This window comes from Aulonocara stuartgranti, assembly GCF_965226115.1.
Source record: "Aulonocara stuartgranti genome assembly, chromosome: 3".
Classification (NCBI taxonomy): Eukaryota; Metazoa; Chordata; class Actinopteri; order Cichliformes; family Cichlidae; genus Aulonocara; species Aulonocara stuartgranti.
In genome coordinates, this window is record NC_138941.1 from 16,593,713 (window position 1) to 16,621,601 (window position 27,889).

At 50.6% G+C, this 27,889-nt stretch overlaps 2 protein-coding genes and 1 long non-coding RNA gene across 3 annotated transcripts in view; 1 reads left to right on the forward strand and 2 right to left on the reverse strand.

Moving 5' to 3' along the window:
* The window catches only part of LOC309702568 (uncharacterized protein), a 1,257,380-nt gene that overhangs the window by 330,637 nt on the left and 898,854 nt on the right, over window positions 1–27,889 (forward strand). The window lies entirely within an intron of this gene.
* LOC309702634 overlaps window positions 1–27,889 on the reverse strand; it is a 213,922-nt gene that overhangs the window by 127,800 nt on the left and 58,233 nt on the right. The gene's annotated exons all lie outside the window — the stretch shown is intronic.
* LOC309702593 (uncharacterized protein) lies at window positions 20,484–21,952 on the reverse strand. Its single transcript, XM_082527219.1, has 2 exons — window positions 21,388–21,952; window positions 20,484–21,256 (listed from the first exon to the last, which is right to left on the reverse strand). Exons 1-2 carry the CDS (start codon window positions 21,911–21,913, stop codon window positions 20,520–20,522), a joined length of 1,263 nt encoding a protein of 420 aa, XP_082383345.1. The 5' UTR covers window positions 21,914–21,952; the 3' UTR covers window positions 20,484–20,519.

Here is a 27,889-nt window from a genome sequence, read left to right on the forward strand (position 1 = left end):
ACCAAGGCTTCTTTGCTGTGAGTACCTTCCACGGCGATCCACGTACAACTCTGTGTGGGCAATAACCGATAACCGGATCATCCAAGCAAGCAATGCTACATGTACATTCTGAGAACTTTTTTAACACAGCGGGCACAGACTTTACAGGTAGTATCACAAGAAACACAGCACACATGACCGCAATCCGACAGCCAACACTTGTCCTTTCCACACGATGTGCAAGTCCTGGAGGTTACGCCTGCGGTTGTAATAGTTTTTTTGCCAACGTGTTGCTTGCAAAGAGGACATGTGATCAGCATGGCCTCTTTGTTTCCCAAAGAGGTTATGCACGCTTGGCAACAAAGGTGGCCACACTCTAGGTAGACGTCGCTTTCCTCTCGGCAGACCGTGCATTCGTAAGGGTATGTGAACACGTGATCCTCATCAGGTGGGGGAGTTGTTGTACCTACCGAGCACACGAAACAACTGTAAGCGACTATGACACAGACACACACACACACACAGACCCACACACACACACACACACACACACACACACACACACACACAGTGTCTTACCCACAATGCACAGCTGATTGTGCTGCCACTGACAAATGGGCGACTCTCCCGAAATGGCGACATCAGCTGCGTGCACGTTATGGCCGTCATCGTAAGATGCGGCGAGTCGACAATCAGCGAGAAACCGACCGTCGTTCCTCAGCACATCGGCGATCGTGGACAGCGGGTCGCTGTAATATAACACGGTGGGTAAGGTTGGGTTGGAGTCCTCTTGGGTTAGACCATCGTCCAGGAGCGACGCGCCTCTCGGTACATTCTGCGGTGTCGTATGTATAGAGTACGGCTTGTTTTTCATGGTGCGGTGCTTTGTGCGAACTTTCAGGTGTTTCATGCGATGATCGAACGTGTCCTTAGCCCCCGCTGTGAACCGGCCAGTTATCATACCTGGAGTGGCCTCCGTGTAGATGAGGTCCATGCCATGGTCAGTCAAGGCTATACAGGGAGAGTTGGATGACAGGGACATGGTGTCGTTCCACACCGTATCACAATGTATGTCGTATCTCTTCAGCAGGTCTCGGATGCACATAGGTTCATCGCATCGGATTTGCAGCAACTTAGTGTCGCCCGAGTGGCTTTTGACGAGAAGAGTCACGCTATGGGGCTCCTGCACAGGGGGATACATTGCAATTATTATTATTATTATTATTATTATTATTATTATTATTATTATTATTATTATTATTATTATTATTATCATTATCATCATTGTTGTTATTATGTAGACACACATAGCTTACAGTGGGTCAACAGCACCACGACACAAAAAACCACCTTACATGTTTACAATGCAGCTGGAAGATAGTGTGAGAATCACAGGCGGTTGTTTTGGCATCCTTCTTCCAACCCTTAGCAGCGACAAGGGCATTGCAGTCATTCACGTGTCTGTAGAACGACGAGCCGGAGCACGGAGTCGTCAGTGTAGTGTAGGTATGTGACACTGTTTTGCTTGCGTCTACATAGGAGTCGAGGATTGTATCAAACCAACCCTCCGTCATAACGACACAACTAGGGTCTACCCACAGATTTTTTGCTCGGCGTAGCAGTTGTTTCTTGATGGCATTAGCCGACAGGGTGTCGATTTGCATGCACACTATCGTCAAATGTTGAGTTGGCAGTTGATAGGCTTCTGCTTCCCATCTTGTCAGGCTCCACTTTCTAACACCTGAATCCTCGGGCGACCACACATTAATGTGAGCTTTAGGTTCCCAGCACCATCGAATGGCCAACGTTATGTACTCCATGGTTGTCAGCCAGCTATAAGTGGGGAAACAGCCTGTGGTAGTGTTTGGGTTTGTTGCACTACAAAAGAGTCTAGCTGAAAACACACTGTGTTACCTCTAAGCTACGAAACTTAAATGTATCTGGGGTTGAGCAGACTCCAAGCGATCTGGTTATATTAGCAGGGATCCAGCCGACCTGGCTACACTATCCAGCCGACCTGGCTACACTATCCAGCCGACCTGGCTACACTATCCAGCCGACCTGGCTACACTATCCAGCCGACCTGGCTGCATTTTCCAGCCGACCTGGCTACACTGTGGTGTTTGGGTTTGTTGCACTACAAAAGAGTCTAGCTGAAAACACACTGTGTTACCTCTAAGGTACGAAACTTAAATGTATCTGGGGTTGAGCAGACTCCAAGCGATCTGGTTATATTAGCACGGGTCCAGCCGACCTGGCTACACTATCCAGCCGACCTGGCTACACTATCCAGCCGACCTGGCTACACTATCCAGCCGACCTGGCTGCACTATCCAGCCGACCTGGCTACACTATCCAGCCGACCTGGCTGCACTATCCAGCCGACCTGGCTGCACTATCCAGCCGACCTGGCTGCATTTTCCAGCCGACCTGGCTACACTATCCAGCCGACCTGGCTACACTATCCAGCCGACCTGGCTGCACTATCCAGCCGACCTGGCTGCACTATCCAGCCGACCTGGCTGCATTTTCCAGCCGACCTGGCTACACTATCCAGCCGACCTGGCTACACTATCCAGCCGACCTGGCTGCATTTTCCAGCCGACCTGGCTGCACTATCCAGCCGACCTGGCTACACTATCCAGCCGACCTGGCTACACTATCCAGCCGACCTGGCTGCATTTTCCAGCCGACCTGGCTACACTATCCAGCCGACCTGGCTGCACTATCCAGCCGACCTGGCTACACTATCCAGCCGACCTGGCTGCATTTTCCAGCCGACCTGGCTGCACTATCCAGCCGACCTGGCTACACTATCCAGCCGACCTGGCTACACTATCCAGCCGACCTGGCTGCATTTTCCAGCCGACCTGGCTACACTATCCAGCCGACCTGGCTACACTATCCAGCCGACCTGGCTACACTATCCAGCCGACCTGGCTGCATTTTCCAGCCGACCTGGCTACACTATCCAGCCGACCTGGCTGCATTTTCCAGCCGACCTGGCTGTATTTTCCAGCCGACCTGGCTACACTATCCAGCCGACCTGGCTACACTTTCCAGCCGACCTGGCTACACTATCCAGCCGACCTGGCTACACTATCCAGCCGACCTGGCTGCATTTTCCAGCCGACCTGGCTGCATTTTCCAGCCGACCTGGCTACACTATCCAGCCGACCTGGCTACACTTTCCAGCCGACCTGGCTACACTATCCAGCCGACCTGGCTGCATTTTCCAGCCGACTTGGCTGCATTTTCCAGCCGACCTGGCTACATTTTCCAGCCGACCTGGGGTATAATCTCATTGTGAAGAACGTGTGATGATCGCATTGGACATTCTCGGTGGATCACTGAGAAATATGGCCATGTTAAGCTGGTTGTCCTTGTGTGTGTTGTGCACTCCAATAATGTCTTTGTCTCTTGACTCAAAAGGTTTGTAGTCACTCCTAAAACACTATTGTTGACGTGCATGTTTGTGAACTCGCTTGAACGCCGTTTTGTTTCCTGGATGAAAGACATTGTACATTGTACATAGAACGAACGTAATGTTGTAACCTTTATGCGAATAACTAACCAAATGTGTTTCTCTCGTTTAGCTGACACATACGTAACGGCGATATGTGGACAAGACGTGGTTCTTCGCTGTCAGGATACTACAGCGAGTCCAGTTATTCTGGTGGAGTGGCGGAAATCAACCGTATCCAGTTGTTACCTGTACTTCTTTCGAAATCTACGTTCTTACGACAACTACCAGTGTGACATGTTTAAAGGCCGAGTGAAGCTGCTCGAGCCGTCCGTGGGAAACGCAAACTGGTCTGTGATTCTAAGGAACGTCAGTGTAGCCGACACAGGGCTATATACGTGTGAGCTTACAGCCAGAAACACAACAACTGGCCAGATTGTAGAGTCCGAGGGACGTGTCAACCTCACAGTCTCAGAGCTCACAACGGCTCCTTTTTCACACTCTCCACAACCTAGAGGCCGCCCTGGTATAATAGCAGCCCTGATCCTGTTGCTGACCGTCATCGCCGTGTTGTGTGGTGTAGTGTGGATCCGCACAAACCAAAAACACAAGACCCCTGAGGGCGAAACGTGTTCCAATGTATGAGTCTGACCACGTAATGAAATGTATCTGTACCAAGGGTTTTGCAGAGGTACTTGTTGGTATCATGTATAAAAAAAATAAAGACACTGTGCTGCAATGTGTAATGGTTGTTATTTTATTTGTCAAATACAGTCAAACACCACGCTTCACACTCGTGATGGTACACCACATGTCTACACAACCAAAGCCCCCGCTTGGGGGGTTACAGTCTCCAACCAGCGTTCTGGGAAGATACCGAAGGCGTGTAGGTTGTACACGGCCAGAATCAACGATATGCTGGCCTTCGCCTCGTCGGGTAGTTGTGGGCATTCAAAGAGGCATCTGAGCGCACCCACCTTCCCCTCGGTGGTTTCATACATGTGATATAGCATATATTCTTCATCGGGTAAGATCAGCTGTTCTTGAACCATGAGGTCGACTGCGTCATCTACAGTCGTGATTTTGTCCAGGAAGCTGCGTTCTCTGACTGCACGTCGGAACCTCGGCAGCGACGAGCCGATCATCTGCTCGACAGCGCCGGTTAACTTGAACTGTGTCAGTTTTCGTTCTGCGGAGATATAGACATAAGTATACAAGCAACAAGGTGTTCGTTCAACACAATGTTTTGTTTTTTTTTTTATTTGCAACGAAAAGAAATACAGTACCTGTCTTTCCCTGCGGTCCCCGGTCCACCAAGTCCTGGTAAAAGTAGGGATTGAGTTCATGGACCGCTGACAGTAACACTTTGGCTCGGACCTCATCCTGCAAGCTGTATTCGACAAGGGCACGTAGGCGATGCACATGGTTTGGTATTTTCGTCATAGCAGTTGCATCTAGGTCCTGGTCCCCGTCGGTGTATCTGTCAAAAATACTTTCGGTTATGTGAGTGCACCGCTCTGCAATGTCATGTTGACACGACCTGAGTTGTTCTACAGCCATAACTGTATCGTACGTGGGGTGGCGGTGTATGTATATACGCGGATGGTTATTCGAGAGATATAGCAATAGCTGGCTACACTATCCAGCCGACCTGGCTACACTATCCAGCCGACCTGGCTACATTTTCCAGCCGACCTGGCTACACTATCCAGCCGACCTGGCTACACTATCCAGCCGACCTGGCTACACTATCCAGCCGACCTGGCTACATTTTCCAGCCGACCTGGCTACACTTTCCAGCCGACCTGGCTACACTTTCCAGCCGACCTGGCTACACTATCCAGCCGACCTGGCTACATTTTTCAGCCGACCTGGCTACACTATCCAGCCGACCTGGTTGCATTTTCCAGCCGACCTGGCTACACTTTCCAGCCGACCTGGCTACACTATCCAGCCGACCTGGCTACACTTTCCAGCCGACCTGGCTACAGTTTCCAGCCGACCTGGCTACAGTATCCAGCCGACCTGGCTACATTTTCCAGCCGACCCAGGGTTCCAGGCAACCTGTAACTCTGGGCTGGCCTACCCAGAACAAGAGCTTATTTAACAGAACAGCACAGGGTAGCAGACTTGTGCTGTGTCTACAGTCATGTCCTTGGCAAATAAGCACATCATAGCCGGCATTGTACGCCCCACAACCCCGGACGCCAAGCGGGCACTACCGCGGGCCGTGTACATGAAGCGTTTCCATGTAAGCAAATGGAAATGCGTACAGGATCAGCAAACCAAGACGCTGGCGGTGGTGCACGCATTGGTGCCCGAAAGGAAGTTATTTGCTTACTGCCAAAGGGTACAAAGAACCTTCCTCTCCTGGTTACCACCGTACAACAAGAATTTGTGTTCAAAGTTATCGCTTCAAGACATTCTGGACTGCGAACTCGATTGCGGGGCCGTTTACTTTATCAACACCGTAGACTTCACCGGCCCCGATCCGAGTGATAGGGATTACGCCGAAAGGTCTTGCACCGAGCCTACATTCGGCTTACAGATCCAAAGCTACAATGGAACCGTGCCCACTGGACGTCCTAACTCGTGGGAGACCACGCGTGCACCTGTCATGGACGATCACACCCGACGTGAAATGGGGCTACCTCCCCGCCTTGTGTCTTCTGCTACAGTGCCCGCCGCGGCACAAAGACCTGGGCCTGGGAGCTACAGGGCGGATGGGCCGTCCGTGTCGCAGGAGGTAATAATCGACGTGGACGGACCATCCGTGCAGGAGGCAATCGACGTGGACGGACCGTCCGCGTTGCAGGCGACAATCGACGCATCTTTCAACGAACCCCAACGGTCAACGTCCTCTACGCCTTCTGTGTCAATCGGAAGACCTACGGACCTATACACGTGTCCCTGTTGTTACGAACGGACACACATGTGTGTGTTTAACTGTGGACACGTTGCATGTGAGAATTGCATCCTGAAAAGCGTGACAGTGTCAGGGTTGCGAAGGTGTTTCTACTGTAAAAGCCGGTGGACGTGGTACCGGTTCGTCCGTATGAGTAGCGTGTCACAGGATGTAATCTGTTCGGATTGTGCTAAGGCTAAGATGTACATCAAGCCTTGCGGTCACGCTAGCTGCGAATGTCCTAATCCTGTTTGTTCAGAATGTGTACGCGGAGAAACGGTCAGGTTGTATCTTTAAGTGTAACATGTGTCACGCTTAGACATAGTCTTGCGCACCTGTACTCTACAACGTTTTAGCAAGAGAATGGGCGTGTGTTTGCTTGCATTGTGATGTTTGTACATGTATGTGTTGACATTGTAATCACCATTTGTCAAATAAAACAAAAAAAAACCCAAAAAACCCACAAAGGTGTCATCGGCTATGTATGAGTACGTGTGCTGTGTAATACCAAAACGTTCACAGACTCAGTTTATAGTACGTACAAGACAAAACTTTATTTGGTTTTATGTACAGTCTGCGGTAGTAACAACAGATGTGATCTTTGTCTTTGGCGTGTCTTTGGACATTTTACAATTTGAACTTGATCTACAACACTGTGATTGATATTAAACCAACAACAATAAAAAGAGACTTTGGTATCCTACACAGGCGTGAATCTTTATTGCTGTTTTTTTTTTGCACACTACAACAACAACAACAACAGAATAGCACTACATCATATAACCAGTTGGTGAATTGTACAGGTTTGAATTTCTGGTGACATATTCCCGCGGCACTGCCATGTTGGTCACAACGTCCGTCATATCCGAGGGGTCAGAGTCACTGTGTTCTTTTTCGTGTTTCCCTCGCAGTACGGATGCCGTAAGTATCATGGTGACCACGTACATCGCGTATATGATGATGTTGAACACCGCAATAGCACATTCGACGTTATGCGACCTATGCTCGTTACTGGTGAGGGGACGATATAGCAACTCCATGCACCCGGCGATCACGGCCATAAACAGTTCCACGTTCATCATCGCCAAGCACGCGTACACAGTCATGGTGCTCCGTGTGACAGGGTTGGTAGAAGTGGCGGCCGAAGCGTCGACCTTCCGTTTGCTGATTGCGGCGAAGTAACTTAGCACTATGCTCACCACCATGGCAAGGCACCCTAGGACGACCAGAGCAATCCCAGCGTGAATGTAAGCGTATCTGTGCTCTTGGTTACTGTCGTCGTCGTTGTCGTACGTCAGCTTGGACGAATGCTTATGGTCGAGGAAATACATGATGTTATTTGGTAGCGTCAGGAAACCCACGATGAGAGATGTTATGACAGCAATCGAGCTTCCGAGGCGGCCTGTGAATCGCGCCATGGACGAGGCTGCGGCGCCCGACACGGGCGCAAATTTTGCCGCGAACATGTCTTTGCCGTTCGACACGAGCGACTTTAACGCGGGCATTCTCTTGCGGTTCATCGTCGTTGCGTGTAACGTGTCTGGCGAACGTGCGGGTTTTTTTTTTTAGTATCTACTGACTATTAGTACACCATGTCGGCCGATACGCAACGCTTTGCCGAACTGGCCGCTGTTAGTTTTGCTCTGCGCGACGATGTTAGGAAACGCGACGATCGAATTCAAGACCGTGTCAGGCTGCCTGCACGCGAAGTCGACGAATGACCATCGGTGGTACAAAGTGCAAGGCATAACGAGAACGCTGGACTCTATGGCTCAGCAGAAAAGGCGAGGAAACCATAACCTGATAAACATGGACGTGTTCACACGAGCGCTGCAAGACCGACACAGCAACCCCGAAAGTAAGTTGGACTGGGTCGTCGACTACATCAAACAACTGAACGTCTCCGAGAGCAAGGCTTCAGAGTTTCAGGCTGGTGTGCTGCGGATATTTACGTATAGCAAAGTCCCTAGCGTAGCGGCGTGTAGACGGGTGTGGGATAAAACACGTATGTCAACGCACATCGGAGTGGCGGTGGACGCAGATTGCAAAGATGTATTCAACGGGAAAAAAACCAAACCCCAGGTCGGTCCAGTTTCCCAACTTATCCTCACGCAACTAGAGGCCTTGCACCTGCGTCCGATTTGCGGAGGCTTACGAGTGGCCGGCATACCGTCCCCCGACCGCTGCTCGGGTGCAAAAAAGCGGTACACGTACCATAACCGCTGTGTAGCCGGGTGTAAGGGCATACAGCCAGACTGGGGGTTCTACACCGAAATCGACGTGGTTGCGTACGACACGGTCACAAACACAGTGGCGTTGCTAGAGCTCAAGACCAGGCATAGCGACGTTCTAGATAAAGCGACGCTATGGCGTTATAACACCCAGCTGTGGCTGACGTGGGTGATGTTTTCCGTCACCTACCCCAGCGCGGCTCAGCGCTCCGCCGCCCACTTGGTCATAGTGAGACCCGGGACGAATTTGGTTAGAATACGGAGCTGTACCAAGCCCACCGTATCGAAAAGCATGAGGCGTAATTTCCCTTGGCTGACATGTTTCTGCACACAGGTTCTCAACTGTCTAGCTCCTACTTGTGTGCACATGAGGTCATATAACAGAAGCGATACTATGTACACGGAGGACCTTTGCTCACAAGTCAGCCCGGGAGATCTAAGCCACAGGAACATATGTTTCAACGAAGAAAAGAAGAAACTTAAACGCGACAAAGTGCACTCCGACCAACAGCCTCCGCACCAGCCGACACAACGCGTGCCTGATCACTGAAGTGTGTGTGTGTGTGTGTGTGCCCGTGTGTGTGCCCGTGAGTGCGGCTGCTATAATAACGCCAGTCAGGCCGCGACGAGTTGATAGGACGACGTCTGACAATGGGACTGAAGAACCAGGCGCTGCACGTTATGCTCGCGAATCCCCATCTATCGCCGTTCGATGTGATAGAGCGACCCACGGAACGATACGACTGGATGTTAATCGACCATTTGATAATGAGATTTAAGGTCAAGGCTAGCGACTACGTGGAAGGAGATCGGCTAGCGTCCATCGAAAACATGGCAAGAACACTGGCGGAACATTACAATCGAGACAGATGGACGTCAGAGTGTCTGATTCTGGTAAAGGACGGACGGGGAGCGCAAAAGCCGGCGGTTAGAGAAACCAGAGACCGCTACCCGCTTGCGCCCCACCTGGATTTCTGTAGACGGAACGCGGACGCTATAGACTATCTCACCTTGAAACTGCTACGCGACACCAACGTGGCAAAAAAGGCAGTGTTTCTGGTCACCGGACGGGACTGGGGTTCCCGTGACATCTTGTGTGAATCTAACAACGAAGACGTGGTGTTGCATCTGAAAAATGAAGTCGACGGCATCGGAACCGTAGCCAGACCGCCCGGAGTCCACGGGGCGTACGTGGCGTCGTTTGCGAATCGACCTCTGGAGGGACACCTCGTGTTTCTGGACGGCGCGTGCCGGAAGAGCTCGAGCACAGAGGCCGATACTCTGATGGTAGAACTGGCCAACGCTCTTCCGGGCACTGTTCTGGTATGCACGGCAGACTCAGACGTGATAGCCGTGCTCACGGCTTGCGGGCGCGAAGGGCTCACACTGCGGTTGGCCAACACGAGCTACGACAGCAATCGACCGATGCACAGCTCCGCGTTTGGCGACCTGCTCGCGGAGGCGCCCACGGTTGGCGGTTTAAGGACAACTGACGCGGACTTCGAAGCCCGCAGGCCCAGATTCCGTACGCTGTACGACATTGCGGAAGACGACGATCACCTCGGGGAAGAAGAGCTCGAGCTCCTGCACGGAGAGTGGGAAAGTCTCGTGGCGGACAAAGACCAAGACTCCACGTTGCCGCAACGATTAGCTAGGTATTTCTATCTGAGTGGAATACGAGGCTCCGTGTACGGCGAATTTCTCACCAGAGTGTTCAAGTTAAATGCAACGGATAAAGCCGAAGTTGCGCGCAAGATACTAGCACGCCTTGCCGTGGTGGGTCCGCGGGGGTTGAAATCGAAATCGGCATTCGTTGACACTTTTGAGTTGTTACCCGCATGTCACGACGCCGTGGCCTCTGAGGGCTCTGCTGTGAATAACAAACGATGTGGGGGAGAGCTCACTGCGGAGGACGACGCGTGTGTCGCGAGCTCAAAGCGACTACTCGAACGCATGAACAAACTTAGCAAGCTGTACATGGAAGGCAAGGTGCCTCGCTTCAGTCACGGCAGGTACCTGCGACTGACCAAAATGGGCTCTCATCTGTACGTTCGCGTCAAGCAAGACGTCGCGAAGTACCGGCGGCTAAAACATAAACTCCTCGTCCTTCTTATCCTGTTCGGTACGGATTACACCCGCACGTTCCGGGGACTCGGACCCAAGGGGCTTCTAAAGGTTGGTGCGAACGATCGGTTCGCGAGCTGGTGTGACGATCTAAAGGCTGCGTGGGATAACGAAGATCGCGCCGCATCTTTGGAACAGTACCACGTTCTTTATAAGACATTGGCTTTCATGGCTAAGATCCCTGACAAAACGCAAGCCAGTTGGACTCCGACGCGATCGTCGCTGACGTTCAGAACCATGAAATATGTGTACGACCTGTGGAGCTTGACGCATCCAAAAGGAAGCGAAGCTTATGGTTTCCGTGTAGACGAGAACAGTGTTATGACTTTTGCCGAAACGGCGTAAGTTTTGGGGTGGCTGCGTTGTGCTACGTATGAAAGTTGTGTGTTTATGTACATGGGGGGGTGGTATGTATCTGTGTGCTAATAAAATTGGGAATAAACCGAGACTATGACTTGTGTGTGTGTGTGTGTGTGTAATTTCTGTTTATTTCACAATCATCAATTCCAACGTACAACACTCGAAATGCTTTACAAAGGCAGCTAATAACAGCAAACATCACACACACTTTCACGGTCACGTTTTCCGTACTCTTATTCAGCAGTCAGTCGATCCGCATGCAAACCGTGCTCGCCTCCCAGTCATCCAGGCCGTATATGTGCATGTTGTGTGAGAGCAGTATAAGGCTAATGCTGTGTTTAGTAACCGCTGGTATATCCGGATTATGGAGCAGCATGCGAATCATGTCCAGCATTGCATTTTCACACGCATCAATTATGTATTCTCTATCATGTTGATAAGCTGTCTGCCACTTGTAGCACGTAAACTGAATATCCAGCAGCCGTGAATTGCCCCTGCGGAACACGACGTGAAAGTCTTCGTATTCTTCTGTAAGTATCACGCGTTCTGCGAACATGTGGTCCACGGCTGCCAGGATCTCGGTGACTTTGGGTAAGAAGCTGTAGTCGGCGAGGGCTTTCGATACTCGGTCGAGCCCGCTTCCAAGCGCTGACTGCGCGTCCTCCGTTAAGGTGTGAGTGGCTTTGGTTCGCTCTAGTGGAAAGCAACAGACAGGGCGACTTAGCATTTAACGTTTAAAAGTCAGCGTGTAACGTGTCATCTTACGAGTTATAGTACCTGGGGGACCTTTTGTCCCGTGCTTTTCCATGCTCTCGTACAACTCCTTGTTGTTAGTCTGCACTATACGAAGAAACTTAGCGGCCCGCTCTTCGTTCTCCAAACAGTGATCGATGATCGTACGGGTTTTCCTCACTAGGTTCGGGGTGGAGAGTAACTTGCACTCCAAGCGGTAGCCTTGGAACGCTTCCGAGGCGTCCTCAACTATGTCGGATAACGATTCGTAGCACTCGGCTATGTCATGCCTGTACGCTTCGAGTTTCTCTAGGCTCATGTTCGCGATCCAAGCTTAGCCTTAGAAAGCTTGTGATGACTACTCGTTCCCGGTCGGCTACTGTGTCTCAGCTGGCTACTTATCTCAATCGGCTACTCGTGCGACGGCTGTATAAGGCTGATGCCGTCTACTAGCCGCTGGTGTATCTGGATTATGGAGCAACTTGTGTGTAAATCCCAGTCGGTCGCTGTAGCCAGGTCGGCTGGGTAATGTAGCCACCAGGTCGGCTGGGTAAGTAATGTAGCCAGGTCAGCTGGGTAGCCAGGTCAGCTGGGTAATGTAGCCTGGTCGGCCGGGTAATGGAGCCTGGTCGGCCGGGTAATGTAGCCTGGTCGGCCGGATAATGTAGCCGGGTAGGCTGAATAATGTGGCTGAATAATGTGGCTGGGTAGGCTGCATAATGTATCCAGGTCGGCTGACTAAGTTGGCCGGTGCCGTAGGTCGGCCACCTTGTTATTTTGGAGTAGGAGTGGGGGCTTTAGGTGTAACATATAGTGCTTTAGGTGTAACATATAGTGGTTATATGTATAATAAATAACATATCACACTGAGCAAAGTGATCGTGTTCGTTTATTATTTTTTCATTGTTTCAAATACACACAAAGAGCAAAGAGCATTGTGACATGGCAACAAACATACACAGTTTCACAGCGGTACAATGATCCACGTGTGTTGAATACATAACATGGCCTACAAACGAATGTCATTTCTTGTCAAAATATTTCAACAGTGTACCTTTGCTATTGCTCACACGGGTACGTTTCGCGGCGGGCTCGCCATGATCAGAATGTGTTGCGAGGGGTGGTCGGTCAGAGCAAGGTTGCAGTGTTTGGCTGACATCGATTGCTTTTGCCAGCGACTCTAAATATTTGATCATGACGCTACTTTGAGGACCAGGGCACGGTTTTTCTTTTCTGCGCACGGCTGACATAGTGGCCACGGTGTCACAGGGGCAATCGGCGTTTGTAGTTACACACCTCGACCCGGCTCACATAGCAACGATGTGTCCACAAAAGTCCACGCTGTCCTCTAGATCACCGTCGGACTCTACGGGTGCCACTGGGTCTTCCGCAGGGCGATGTGAATCCACAGCAGCGTGGTCGATGTACTCGTCTTCGATGTACTCGTATTCTGTAGGGGCGCTCGTTCTTCGGCGTTTAATCTCTGGAGACTTACACGCACTGGACCCGTCGTCCGTGCTTGAGCTCAGTCTTGGGCGTTTAATCTTTGGAGACTTGCACTTGCTCTCGGGATTACTGGCGTCCGAATCCGAATGAAAAGAAGGTGACTTTCTCCGACGCTTGCCTGGACCTTTCGCTCGATCGCCCTTGTGCTGCTTCTTCCTGCTGGTTGTTGTCTTACGGCTTAAGCGATCAATCGGCGTTTCCTTTACCTTTCTAGGTGGTGACTTTGTAGGAGACTTTGCGGGCGACTTGCTAGTGAACTTTGCACTTGTCGTCGGTCGATCGTCACCATCAGTGTCATCTTCATCGCCGTGGTGTTTGCGTCGTCGCTTTTCTATTCTCGCCGGGGCGGGTTCCTCCTCCTCCTCGGAGTCAGAGGAAAATAACGCGCCTTTATGCACACCAGAGTGTTCGGGGATGTCGTGGTCCGACTCAGCGTCAGAGTCGTCAGCGCGACGGCGGCGGTCAATTCGACCGAAGGCTATCTGTTTCACAGGGCCGCAAGCGTCAGAGTCACTCTCTACGATGCTGTAATCGTCCTCGCTCCTGTCGTCAATGAAGTCGTCCTCCAAGTCGTATTGATCTAGACGCTTGTCATCATCGTATCTGCCCGACAATTCATCCTTGTCATACTCCTCCGTGGCCAGCAACTCTTCGCCTTGGGCCGCTGTGTAATCGTACTCCCCTTCTTCTTCGTCCTGGCCAGATTCCTCATCGGCGTCATCCTCGCAGCTCATTGCTTCCTGGCAAAGCAATTCTTCTCTGTCAGCGTTGGAGCGGGACGTTTTGTTGGCTCTGCTTTTCTTGTTGCACTGATCACGGTCCACCAGCGTGGTCTTTGTTGCGAGCGTACGCGCAAAAGCTCGTTTGCCTTTTCTTGCCTCGGATGAAATTGTGGCCTTTGTTGCGGGTGCACGCGTGAAAGCTCGTTTGATTTTGCTTATCCAGTTTTTGGTCGATATGGCGCCCAAGCGGTCGATCAGAGCCAAACTCAGTTTATCTTGTAAACCGTGGGCGTTCAGCTGTTCTACCACGATGGGATTGCTAGACACCCATTGTTCCAACACCAAACTGTATTTCTCGTGCAGCAGCGTTTTCTCCAAGCCGAGAACGCTGCACACAGCTTCTCGTCTTGTGTTATCTGCGTACAACCAAGCTGCGCTTTGTAATAGAGTCCCTATGTTTCTGACCCACGTGCCCAAAGGGGGGTTGTCAGGCACGATCATAGAAAAGCACCAGGGTTTTTGGGACGGTGATACCGGTCCGGTTGCGACGTCGACGTCGCGTCTCGACGCTTTTTCTGACCTAGGCGAGGCAGATCCGACTGAGACGTTCGACGCTTTGCGGTTGGAGTTACCGTCGTCCGGCGGCGTGTTGCTGTTGTCGTCGTTGTCGTCGTCGTCGATATCGTCGGCGGTCTTGGTGTTCTTCTTCAGCTTGTTAATTTTGTTGTGGTACACCCTCAGGTTGTGGAAGAGCACTTTCATGTTGCTATAATCTCTGCCTCTAGCAGTGTCTTTCGGAGCCGGTGTGTCTTTTATCAGCTGTTGCCACTTCTTAAAGGTGTCGTTTATGTTGTGGGTGCCCAAGTTCCTGAACAGGTCTCTCGTTGCATGCCTTTGCGCTTTGTTGATGACACCGCTGTTCGACGCTCTAATCCGCCTGTCGATGCTGGCCAGGGTGCGCCAGTCTTCCTTGAACTGTTGCTGCAGTAAAGCAATGTTGTTCCTATGAATCTGCGCGCGATACGCGCCGTCTTCGTTGTAGCACTCGTAGGCTCGAACGTACTGATTGGCTTTTTGCGTATTACACAGTAACAGCTCTGCAACAGCAAACGCATTGGGCACCCTGTCGTCCATTAGCTTGATGCCCAGATCCACTATCTCGCACATTATCGGCTCTTCGATCGCGCAGGCCACGTGTTTTGGGGTGTAGTTACACCAGTTGCTGGCGGGAGGGCTCACCCGTTTTAGGAACGCGGTAAGCGCAGGATTGGTTATGTCCTGATGCAACTCGGGTCCGGCCAGGAAAGTCTCTCTGCCGCTGAGCTCGTTTAGCAGTGTGTAGCAACACTGCAGCAGCTCTCCGCTACCTTTTACGCAGGAGTGTTTCAAGGCCCTGCAAAAGCGTGCGGTGGTAGATATGTATAACGTTCGCTTGTCCTTCTGCTGGTCGCGCAACGAAACCACCGGTGTCATGTTACCTCGCTTACGGCCCACCACGCGTGCCGTGCGTCTGAAGTACACAGTTTTGGCCACGCCGGCGTGACACGTGAATCTCGACAGATCGCATATCACGTCCACGTCCGAGAAACAGTCCACGCTTCCCGGTCGTTTACTGACTTGCAGGTCAGCTGACTCAGTGTCCAGTACACAACACATGGGTTCCACATCAGCAATGGTGTCTCCGGTTTCCCCACACGTCTGCGTAGCAGACGTTCTGTCATTGTCCTCTCCGCTGCGTAACAACTGCATCGGTTGTATGTGCTTGAACGATGGAGTGAGAGCATCCGGATGAGTGGGGACTTCTAGAGACATGTCCCAGAACTCATATCTATCGCCCGTTATGTCCTTTAACAGGTTTAAGCTTTGGACACCCGGCACGATTAGGACCTGCTGCATGAAATAAGCAGCGCTCCCGCTCATCAAATTCACCGTGTACGTGCCCAACATCGATCTGGGCTTGTCACAGAACCGTAGCTCTAACTCCTTGTCCATTTGGGACCACATTGTCACGACCGGTATGACAACGCGGTCCTCTGCGACGGACTTCAACGCTGTAGAGGGTATGTAAAAGAGGGTGTAGTTTTTCAAAGCCAACATTAGCTGTTTCATACCGGCCCTGTCTTCGGTTGACATACATTCTAAGCCATCGGCTCGCAAGTCCATAATATCCATCAAAGCAGTCAAAAGCGACTTGGAAGGGTTTTGTTTGAAACGGCCGATGTCTTCGATCACCATGTCTCTGACGATTTTCCGTGTCGTCTTGTGTTGAAACGCTTTGCTTTTCTCGGATAACATAGACTCTTTCACTGTCATGGCTTCGGCTACCTGGTCGAATAAACCAACGGTGTCGGTGCATGTGAACGCCCGACTGTCCTTTTGTTCATCTGAGTACCAGGCAGGCTTGTCGGTCACCACGAACTGCATATTCGTCCCGTGTGTGAGTGCTCTGATGTACAAGGGAAAGCAATGCCCCTGCTTTATGTTCTCGCTCCAACCGAGATGTTTCCAATTGCTGTGTGGGATAAGCTCTCTCCTTATCTTCAACTCTTGTGAAATGTCTCTGAGTCACGACAAAACACTCCACACGGTGACGTGAAATGCCTGTCCGACCCACAGCACCAACGTTCCCGACCTGCAGCTCCAACGTCCCCGACCTGCAGCTCCAACGTTCCCGACCTGCAGTTCCAACGTTCCCGACCTGTAGTTCCAACGTCCCCGACCTGCAGCTCCAATGTCCCCGACCTGCAGTTCCAACGTTCCCGACCTGTAGTTCCAACGTCCCCGACCTGCAGTTCCAACGTTCCCGACCTGCAGTTCCAACGTTCCCGACCTGCAGTTCCAACGTTCCCGACCTGTAGTTCCAACGTTCCCGACCTGTAGTTCCAACGTTCCCGACCTACAGCACTTCTTGTTTTGCTCACAGCAGCTTTGTTGCTGGGCGCAGAGTAAAAGTCACCAAGTTAGTGTGTCACTCCCAGACCGCAACCCGCTCAACTAGGCCTCGTGCTCCTTGTAGCGTTTGCAATTTCTCAGTGCTACACATTTAATTAACTACGGCCTTTGTGAATCATGGACGTCGACTGGATTTCCACATTACAAATGCGCGCAGCTCGCATGCGTCTTAAACTTGTGTATAGGGAAAGCGTGACCGGTGTGAAACACAGACTGGTCCACGTTGTCAACGTACACGTGGAGAACGCTGCAGATCTCAAGGCCACGGGCCGTGGTTCGAGAAAGAAAGAGGCCAAACGCACAGCAGCTAAAGCGCTCTATGCGTTACTACAGGACAGGATCGACCGGCAAACGGCGTCCAAGGCTACCGAACCTTTTCAAGAGCAAATCGACGACAACGCACGCAAGTGTAGCAACCCCTTCCATGAGTACACGGTACTCGATAATAAACGAAAACGGACTGACCTAGAAGCATCCGAGTGTGAAGAAAGTCAACCCGACCCCGACGACTGCACAGAGTCACCTCGGTCAAAGGAACACTACCCTCAACAGTCTGATAATCACATTGGACAACTGCAGGTGTGTCAGGCTGCTTGTGTGTATTTACACACATAACGTTACAATTGCAAATATGCTGTACATATAACACATCGTATTGCCTCTTTCAACAGGAAATCTGCCAGCAGACCAATTGGCCATTGCCCAACTATAACTTTGTCTTCACTGAGGGTCCTCGTCGCTACGCATGTCAATGTCAACTTACTATACCCTTGGACGTCCACGCAAGTGATGCCGACTGTGCAGTAGATGCCACGTCTGATCGCGTTCGTACACGACTACACGGTGGGCAACACGGTGGGCAGGCGTGGGATTGCATGTCATATCCATAACATAAATGGCGGTAACAAGTGTAGTAATTCTCTGTGAAACTTTTGTGTTTCCTCACCACAGGCACGGGAGACTCTAAAGGAGCGGCTAAACAAGCGTCGGCTGGGAACACTCTCCTTTGGCTTTACAGACACAAGCTCATCTAGCAATCCAGCCGCATACACCATGCTGAACAACAGTACGACGTGTACTCATCGCCGGGATATGTAGTGTACATGGTCTATGATACTTGTAATGATGGTGTCCGTCCTACTTCTTGTGTATGGTGCGTACTGCATGTGTACGCTTTGCGTCGAAAGAAATAGACACAGGCGAATCGTCAGGTTTCATAGCACTCGTATATAATTTTTGTGTTAGACATGAAATAAAGACAAAAACATTTTCACATTACATTGTTGTCTTCTTCTTTTGCACATACTCATAATAAAAAAAACCGCACAAAAGTACAAAGAAGGCTTGTTCCGCGACCCGGGGCTCCTCGGACCTCCTGTGTCACAAATGCTGCTTCTAACCAAAAAGTGTGGCGACAGACACACGGTCCAGCAGTGTCAGTCTTGGACCGTCTTGCGATGATGATGATGTTTCAGCAGTGATTCCTCTTGCTCGGTTACCACGGTCATAACCGATGGACTCTGTGGCCCAACGACGACCGAGTGCCCACCGTCACAGCACTCGTCGTCCATTGCACAGGTGGTGGGTTTGTACACGGCGTTGTATACTGCGGTGCCATCCCCCGGTTTGTAAATGTACGAAGGGGTTCGTCTTTCGTACAGTTTGTAGCTGATCAGTGCCAACCCCAAGACAATGAAGACCGGAGCCGCTATAACTGTGACCTTAAGCCAGTCCTCGTTCTCCGTCCACCACCAATATGGGCTATAATCGTTGTGACCGCTCATGGTTGGTCGTGTAATGTGTGGTGGTATTAGACAAAAATCACAGTCTTGCACAAGGAGCGTCAATGTGTATAAGAGCTTGTTTTTATTAAAAAGCATCATTAGTAATGAGATGTATGCACAGATACATAGGAGCGGTACAACATACAATCAGTGGTGCCTTTTCACAAGGCCAACACCGTTTCAGAAGAGATCCCCAGGTAGACCAGCAGATCCCTACGGTCCAAAAGGTTCAGGATTGCAAACATGACACACTTGTAATATTTTTTACAGTAGTTTAAAATCTTGGGGGCCAGTTCGTAGATGCTCTTTTCTTCCATCCAACCATATGGAATGTGCAGACAATCGCGACTATCCAAAATGTTCCAAGCAAGAAGCATTTTAACCCTACGGATTTCACTGCCGCTGAGTTCACACATCAACTGGCAAAGCATGCGCTGGGCGTGAACGTGGTCGACGTCCTCCAGAACCAGTTGGGTTGGACATGTCGCATTGTAATGCTTGTCGTTTGTCAGCGCGTCGGGATTCATAGCTCGGAACGAAGCTTCGATTGTTTCTCTCGTCACATCGCAGCATAAATGCCGACAAAGGAGTACGATCAGACACTCCGGGTGCCCGTCGGTCTTGTTGTATTTCTCCAAGACGCGTTTGATCTCTTGATGTTGTCGGGTTTCGTACACGAACTCAGTGTCTTCGCTGAGCGTTTTCACCAACCACCGAAAAGCGGACGGTTCTTTGTTCAGGTAATAAGATATGCGGAAATGCCATGATAGTTCCATGTCAGAACACGAGAAGGAGTTCTGACTGCTGTGAAGCTACACTGAATTCAGATGCAACATAAAGCCTGCTTTGAGCTGTCCGGGCTACAGCACGGAGCCCGCCGACCTGCAGCACGGAGCCCGCCGACCTGCAGCACGGAGCCCGCCGACCTGCAGCACGGAGCCTGCCGCCGACCTGTAGCACAGAGCCCGCCGACGACCTGCAGCACGGAGCTGTCGGGGCTACAGCAGTTGCTTGTTGTACAGACGACAGGAGACGTGATGTTTTGTTGAAGTTCAGAGTAACTGTTTATTGATATTATCGTCATTTTATTTGTCTTGCCATGGGCAAACTCACCCGTTTGTAGATTACGCTTTGATTACACAGCAAACCAGAATGTACTATATACATGTGTATATAAACAAAAGCGATTACAATAAGAGACACAATACCAGTAGCATGCGCGTTTTTGCACATAACGCTTTAGGCACCAAGCGAGACACATTCATTCCCTTCAGTGTAGCATTTGTCTTCATCAATTATACCAGATACACATTGGTAAGAAAGACTTTATGGCGAGACACATTCCCTTCAGTGTAGCATTTGTCTTCATATATTATACCAGATACACATTGGTAAGAAAGACTTTATGGCGAGACACATTCCCTTCAGTGTAGCATTTGTCTTCATCTATTATACCAGATACACATTGGTAAGAAAGACTTTATGGCGAGAAACATTCCCTTCAGTGTAGCATTTGTCTTCATCAATTATACCAGATACACATTGGTAAGAAAGACTTTATGGTTTACAACACATGTTGTGCATGTATATCAAAAACCATATAAAAACACGAATATATATATATATATATATATATATATATATATATATATATATATATATATATATATATAAATAAATATAAATATAAATATAAATATAAAAGTACAGTGAGAAAGACTTAGCTTCATGGTTTTACAACACTTATGTTACACGAAAGTGTCAAGTGTATACCCTGTGGTCGTTAGAAGTAAAGTAAAGCTTCGATTGTATTTCCACGTCGTGGTGACATCCAAACTCTTGTCTGATGTCAATTTTGACACCCCCGTCAAAATCATTTGGAGGTTGACTGAATAGTTGCTCTGGGTATCTGTGGTCGATGGTGTAATGCAAATCTGTCTGCGCCCTGCGTTGTGTAATCGCAGGCGAGAACACGGACAAGGCTAAACTTTTAGCTGCCAGCATAGAGATGAAATGCGCAAAGGTTGAGCTCTCGGAAGGCATACAGTCAAACACAACCTCAACGACATCCGCATCACCTTTACCGTAGTGTACGCGGATCCATCTGTGTAGATAATATAGCATAGAGTTGAACGCATTAGACGACGTCAACTGGCGTACTCTCTGGTCCCTTCTGTCTGTGATAGGCAGAACTTCTGCCAAACCAGTGTTGGTTTGCCCTGAGCACCACACGGCCAGTATAGTCTGGTCAACAAACACAAAACAGCACCAGTGGAAATGCAGACCGCCCATGTTCACATCGAACAGTTGTGGCGTGTACACATCGGGCGACAACATGAGTTGCGTGTTAGGCGTGTGGCAACCCATGGCGATGTGATCCCAAAAGCCCGGAATGTGCGGCATGCACACAAATCTGTAGGCCATCGCCTCCGGCATGGGCGAGTTCAGCCAGTACTTGAAAGCCATCTCGTCTCGGTTGTTGATTAATCTCTCGAAAGCTGGAAGACAAAAAAAAATGTTCAAGTGAGCGTAGTGTGCTCTTGTGAAACCGTGTGTGTGTGTGTGTGTGTGTGTGTGTGTGTGTGTGTGTGTGTGTGTGTGTGTGTGTGTGTGTGTGCGCAGAACCAACCATTTCTCAGTTCGTCCACAGTCGGAGCACTGCAATGCAGATGCATGATCGTACGCACACCTTCGTCCCCTTCGGTCCTGAAAGCAGCCGTTTGGTCTAGCTCTAGATTCCACTGCACGTGTGCCACGCTAGCTAGCTGGTTGACAGTGACATTGACAATAGCGCGCCTCGACTGCACTTTGTGTATGGCACACCCTTTGTGTTTCGTGTAGCACACAGAGCATATGACACACCCGCAGGCACACTGCAGGGGTCTGTTTAGCTTAATCGTGTAGTCGACACAGAGCACAGTGGCGTTAAATGCACATTGACACACTGTACATTTCACAGCGTTGGAAACTATCTCAAGTATAGACTTGAGTGCTTCGCGGTATTCTCCGTCTTCTAGTATAGACTTGAGTGCTTCGCGGTATTCTCCGTCTTCTGGGTTTACGTGCAGTGTCGGCGGCTGCGGCGGAGCTACAGCTGGCGTACTAACAGGCGACACGCGTTCGCAGGATAATGTATCTGCTGCGTGTGCTAGCATCGCGTGTTCTTCGGTATAGCTCAGATCGTCTTTGCGATCTGAAACACTAGAGTTGCTATAGTACCCATGGCCTGTGACGGCTTCTCCGTTATGTGATGATGTCGATGACAACACATAGTTGGGATTTGGTACGTTTTGCTCATTGTTGCTTCTGTTGCCATTGTCCGTCCACGCTCTCGCCGGGGCAAACCCAAGGTCGTCGTCACCATTGAATGCATTCACGTAATCTGCAGACTCTTGGGCTGTCTCCATGTCCGCGAACCTATTTTGTACACAAACACAGTGTACAAATTAGATGTGAGAGCTTTAGAAAGACGATTGGCGATGTACACACAGACTGTGGGACCCTCGCCATGTAGATGATATAGTACACTTACCTTGCCGCAGGAACCTCGGTTGTCTCCCTGCTTCTCTCGCTGCCAATTAATCTTGGGCTGGTGCTGTGTTGTTGTTGCATTGCACCCTGATGTACATCTATGTACCGAAGGATATCGTCGACGGTTTCGTCAGGCGACTCGTGAGGCAACTCGCTGTGGTTTTGGTATTTTGGCACCTCGTCTTGCGGCGGCTGTTCTGCGGGCTCGTCGCTTGTGTTCTTCTTTATAGTAGTGTTACACATGTCTCTCATACACTGTAGGCTCACCACGGCCACAGTAGAATCGGAGTCATCAAAGGGCAACAACTGTGAGCTTGCTTCGGTCGGGCATAGGGGCTCCTCTTCTCTAGGCTCGGTAATGGATGCCAGATGCCGGCACGCGTCGCTTGTTTCGATTGTTTCGATTGTTTCCTCTTCTCTAGGCTCGGTAATGGATGTCAGATGCCGGCACGCGTCGGTTGTTTCGATTGTTTCGATTGTTTCTAGGGGCTCCGCTTCCATAGGCTTGGCGGGGGAGCGCAGATTCGAACTGATTTCCTTTAGGGCTGCCTCAGCGGCCTTTTGGCTGGATTCTTCTACTTGTACTGAGGCGACCCACCGACATTTAATATCTTGCGCCTGGTTGTTGGATAAAACACGAAGGTCTGGCGTTGTTTGTTGTGTATCAAGCTTGGGTTTTTCACCATTGGGTACTTCCTGACCGTTCACGACACCAGGCTTGCGTTTCCATTGAGGAGTCGTTCTCGCTGCCTGCCCGCGAGCCCTATGCTTGTGGTGCGGCGTTTGCATCGCCGTTCGAGGGCCAGGAGGAGTGGAACGGCTGTGCGTTTCACCTGGTTTTGCTGGAGATGTGACCTTAGTTTGGGTCGTGATGGTTGGCCGTGTGCTCTGCTCTGAAGCGAGTGCGCTGTTGCTGCCGCTTTGAGGCTTGCGGTGGGTGTTGCGTTGATTAGACATTTGTTTGCGCGGCAAGACGCCGACATGCTCCCGCGTACGTGTCCCAGATGATCCTTTTCCAATACCATGAACCTGTCTTGATGTCGTTGCCACGGTTGGAGAAGACCCTTTGGTGGCTGCAACAGCGGCGGTAGTAAGACTGGCCTTTTTCGTGGAGGCTGCGCGCTGACTGTTTGATTTATGTTCTTCGGGTAATGCCACCTCGTCTTCCGAGTCCGATGAGTCCGATGAGTCCGATGAGGACGAAGCAGACGGCGTCGCGCTCGATCCAGATGAACTCGAGCCGGACGACCCGGAGTGATGCGATTCTGCATCACTCGCACTGGAATCGGATGATGAGGCATCATCGGCATTGCCCTCCTGGAGTCCTCGGCCGTTCGTCAAAGAGTGTCTTTGGATCTCTGTGTTCTCTTCCTCCTGAGGCGCAGCTCCATAATTATACTCCGTGCTGCGTGTCAACCCGGCATTGTTGTCTTCGTCAGAGTCGCAGTCTTCTGAGTCGGGGGTGCGAGTGAGTTTAGCATTCCTCCACGGTCTTTTCACACTGTTGTTCCTTTTCACTCGCGGTGGCGTTTGCTTCGGACTCGGTTGTCTCGTCGATTGAGACGGTTGGGTGGGCACAGTGTGTGAACTGCAAGGCTGCTCTTGGCCGATAGCGCGGCGTCTGATGTCTTGTGCATCGCGCCCAGTAGAACTGAGAGGCGCACGTTGTAAGGTGATGGGCTTTCCTTTAACCCGGAGAGGCTTTGGTTTGTCGTGATGTGGTTGAGCAGCCTTAGCGGGTAGGTATGAGGTGTCCTTCTGCCTATTGCTCCGATTCCTGTCTTGTCCCGCGAGCTTATTGTTTAAGCGACTTGGTGTGACATCCAGACGCTTCTGTTTATACCCAGTCCTAGAATTTGACATAGGTGTGGTATTGGTATCCCGGGACGTAAGGCGCTGACGGTGCTTTTCTTGTGGTTGTTGCCCTTGGTATCTAGACGAAACGGTTTGGTTGCTTTCCGCGTTGTATCGTCTCTGTTTAGCTGGGGTGTAGTATTCCTGCCGTGAATGGGTGCGATTCACAGTTGTCGATTCTCTCAAACCTGAGCTCGTGGGACCGCATGGTCGGCTTTCATTGTTGTATATGCGATGTGTCTTCTTATTATTCTCGTATTCTCGTCGCCGCTGCACGTTCCGAAAAACAGAGGATATTCCTGGTGGTCGTACGGGTCCACACCGTTCGCTGTTGTTTTCTTGACGCCATTGGTATGGTGCATAGTACTCTGCCATGTTCCCTAGTGAAAACGAGCTGAGATCCTCTTAAGCACGGTGTGCACACATAAACTAAGGATCTGTATTTCTCTTTGGATGCACAACGCCTTCCAGAGAATACACAGGTCCAAATTATGTTGTTCCTGGAACATCAACACATAGCTTAGAGTAATCTGGTGGTCAAAATGCACGAGTGTTACACCCTACCCTGAGAACTATATTCCATAACACTATGTAAAACACACAAGAGACGACTACTTGTGAAAGTTGTATTATGTTCACAGTACACCAATTGCAAAGTGGCCGACCTGCAGTTCCAAAGCTCCCGACCTGTAGTTCCAAAGCTCCCGACCTGTAGTTCCATCGTTCCCGACCTGTAGTTCCAAAGCTCCCGACCTGTAGTTCCATCGTTCCCGACCTGTAGTTCCAAAGCTCCCGACCTGTAGTTCCAAAGCTCCCGACCTGTAGTTCCATCGTTCCCGACCTGCAGTTCCATCGTTCCCGACCTGTAGTTCCAAAGCTCCCGACCTGTAGTTCCATCGTTCCCGACCTGTAGTTCCAAAGCTCCCGACCTGTAGTTCCATCGTTCCCGACCTGCAGTTCCATCGTTCCCGACCTGCAGTTCCAACCTTCCCGACCTACAGTTCCAACCTTCCCGACCTACAGTTCCAACCTTCCCGACCTGTAGCACCAAAGCCCCCGACCTGTAGTTCCATCGTTCCCGACCTGCAGTTCCATCGTTCCCGACCTGCAGTTCCAAAGCTCCCGACCTGTAGTTCCAAAGCTCCCGACCTGTAGTTCCATCGTTCCCGACCTGTAGTTCCAAAGCTCCCGACCTGTAGTTCCATCGTTCCCGACCTGCAGTTCCATCGTTCCCGACCTGCAGTTCCAAAGCTCCCGACCTGTAGTTCCAAAGCTCCCGACCTGTAGTTCCATCGTTCCCGACCTGTAGTTCCAAAGCTCCCGACCTGTAGTTCCATCGTTCCCGACCTGCAGTTCCAACCTTCCCGACCTACAGTTCCAACCTTCCCGACCTACAGTTCCAACCTTCCCGACCTGTAGCACCAAAGCCCCCGACCTGTAGCACAACCTTCCCAACCCGTTGTGTTGTTGTATAATTCTGTTAACCAATACCCTGTTAGACCAATAAACCTCGTAGACAACCAAGAACATGACTGATAGAATCATAGCTGTGAAGCCACAAAATCTAGTCACTCACGCATCTTACTGGTGAAGTTCCTAGCTACTGCACGCAGCCAGGACTACGAGTAATATTTACAAGATGGCAATGGTCCATACTGTGTAGTAGTAGTAGTAGTAGTAGTAGTAGTAGTAGTAGTAGTAGTAGTAGTAGTAGTAGTAGTAGCAGCAGCTAGTTAGTTAGTTTTATCGGTACATTCCGATATCATGGTCGACAGGCCCAAGGTCGTGCTTAGTACTGGACAATGTTACCTGCCTGATATTGACAGGGACACTGCTGTGATTGACAATGTCACTGTGCCCCGGAAAAGGAAAGCTTTATTTCTATCGGTTTCCAATGATGTCGTACACGACAGTCCGTCGGACGAACTGTCCTTCTCTGCGTTGTCCACCGCCGATAGAGCTACGTTCCAACTGCTTCTATATCTCACGTATTGTTGCAAAGGTACAGTGCTTCAAGTCACACTAGAGGACCCGGACTTCGTGTCCATGTCGCCTCCTATCCGAGAGGATAACGCTCACGGAAGATTGTTTTGTTTTATTCTAAATATAGACAATGACAACGAAGTATCAAGTGGAGACGGCAGTACGCAAGTGCAACCCGACTCCTCGCAGGTGGGATACACACCTAGTAATTATCTACTGGATCTTGACATGGACGCTGGTATAGACGTGTTTGACCAGGACGACGTGGCCGATGTGCAATCGGACGACGAGGACGACGACGAGGAGCTGCACAAACAAGCCTTCAGCGCCTTCATGAGACTGCAGCTGGTCAGGAAGAAACTCTCCTCGCTAAACAATGCAATGGTAGCGATGAAGGATGAGAAAGCTGAATTGTCAGCCATATTCCATTGGGTGGACATTGTCTCGGACGCGTTGAACTCTAAACAGTTGGACAAGAAAACAGTTAAAGAATTACAGGGATCTTTGTACACACCGGTGTGTCAGTCTGGGAAAACTGCAGTGGTGTTGCCGCAGAGCATAACTCGTTTGAAGCTTAAGACCCTCGAGACATCGATATCTACGATGACGGACATTTGCCTGCGAGGCGAAGGCCAGACGTTGTTCAGAGCACTGATGGCTAGTTTAGGACCAACGCGGTGGCTCGAACAAAGCGTCATGTCAACATATAATCCAGATGTGCCTGGCGATGTGACACACGTGGAGAAACTCAAGGCCTTCACCCGCGATCTGGCGCGGGGATCGCAATCGCGAGTCGACTCGCGAGGACTGATTGTGTTTAGATACACCCTGGACAGCCTCATAGATTCTGACACCCCAGACTTGTTCACTCGAAGCATGCTTCACAAACACGTACCGGTGAACAGGAGTGTCGTGGATGTCGGGTTGCGCAAAATACGCACCCAGCGCAGAACTCTACATCTCGCGCGCATGTTAGACAGCGGACGCTGCGACTGTAGCCGCGGGAGTGGCGACAACATGCCGTGCCGAGGACAATGTTACGCGGCGTATGCCTGCTACTACAATCACGCAGAAACGCACCCATTTGTCACAAGCAAAAACGATCACAGCTACTGTTTTGCACACTTGTTCCCACAGTTGGGTAAAGTCGAGCGTATGAGCAAAGAAATGAAACAGGAGTACGGTGGCAGGGATCAGTTTGAGCTCATAGCGGATATGGTCTTTACAATCTTGACAAGACGGCACTTTGGCGAACGAGATGCAATATACATGGGTTTACACGAAGTTGTAGATGGGAGTCGAGGCAACGCATCTTTGTCTCTCGGACACCACCTGCCGGACATACATTCACAGCTATGCAGGACAGTCTGCGACGACGGCCAACGGGAGTACGCCAGCGTAAAGGTGTACGATGCGGCAGTGGTTAAACACCTGTTCTGTGACACCTTGGCAATAACTAGACTGTTTCAAGCGTCGACCACCTTTAATTACATCATAACAAACACCGCACCCAGATACACCATCGAACGTATCATGCTGTTGAACATCACCGGTCCCGGGGAAGGTAAAAGTTACGCTAACAACGTGCTGGAGCATCAATTTCGCGCGGTGAGGAATTGCATCGAGAGGCTAACTTCGTTCACGATGCAGGCCTTCAAGTACAAGCAGAAGAGGAACGCTTGTGTGGTGATGATAGACGACGCTCACATAACACACGAGAAAAACACCAAATCGATCGACAGAGAATCAAACGTCATCCCCAA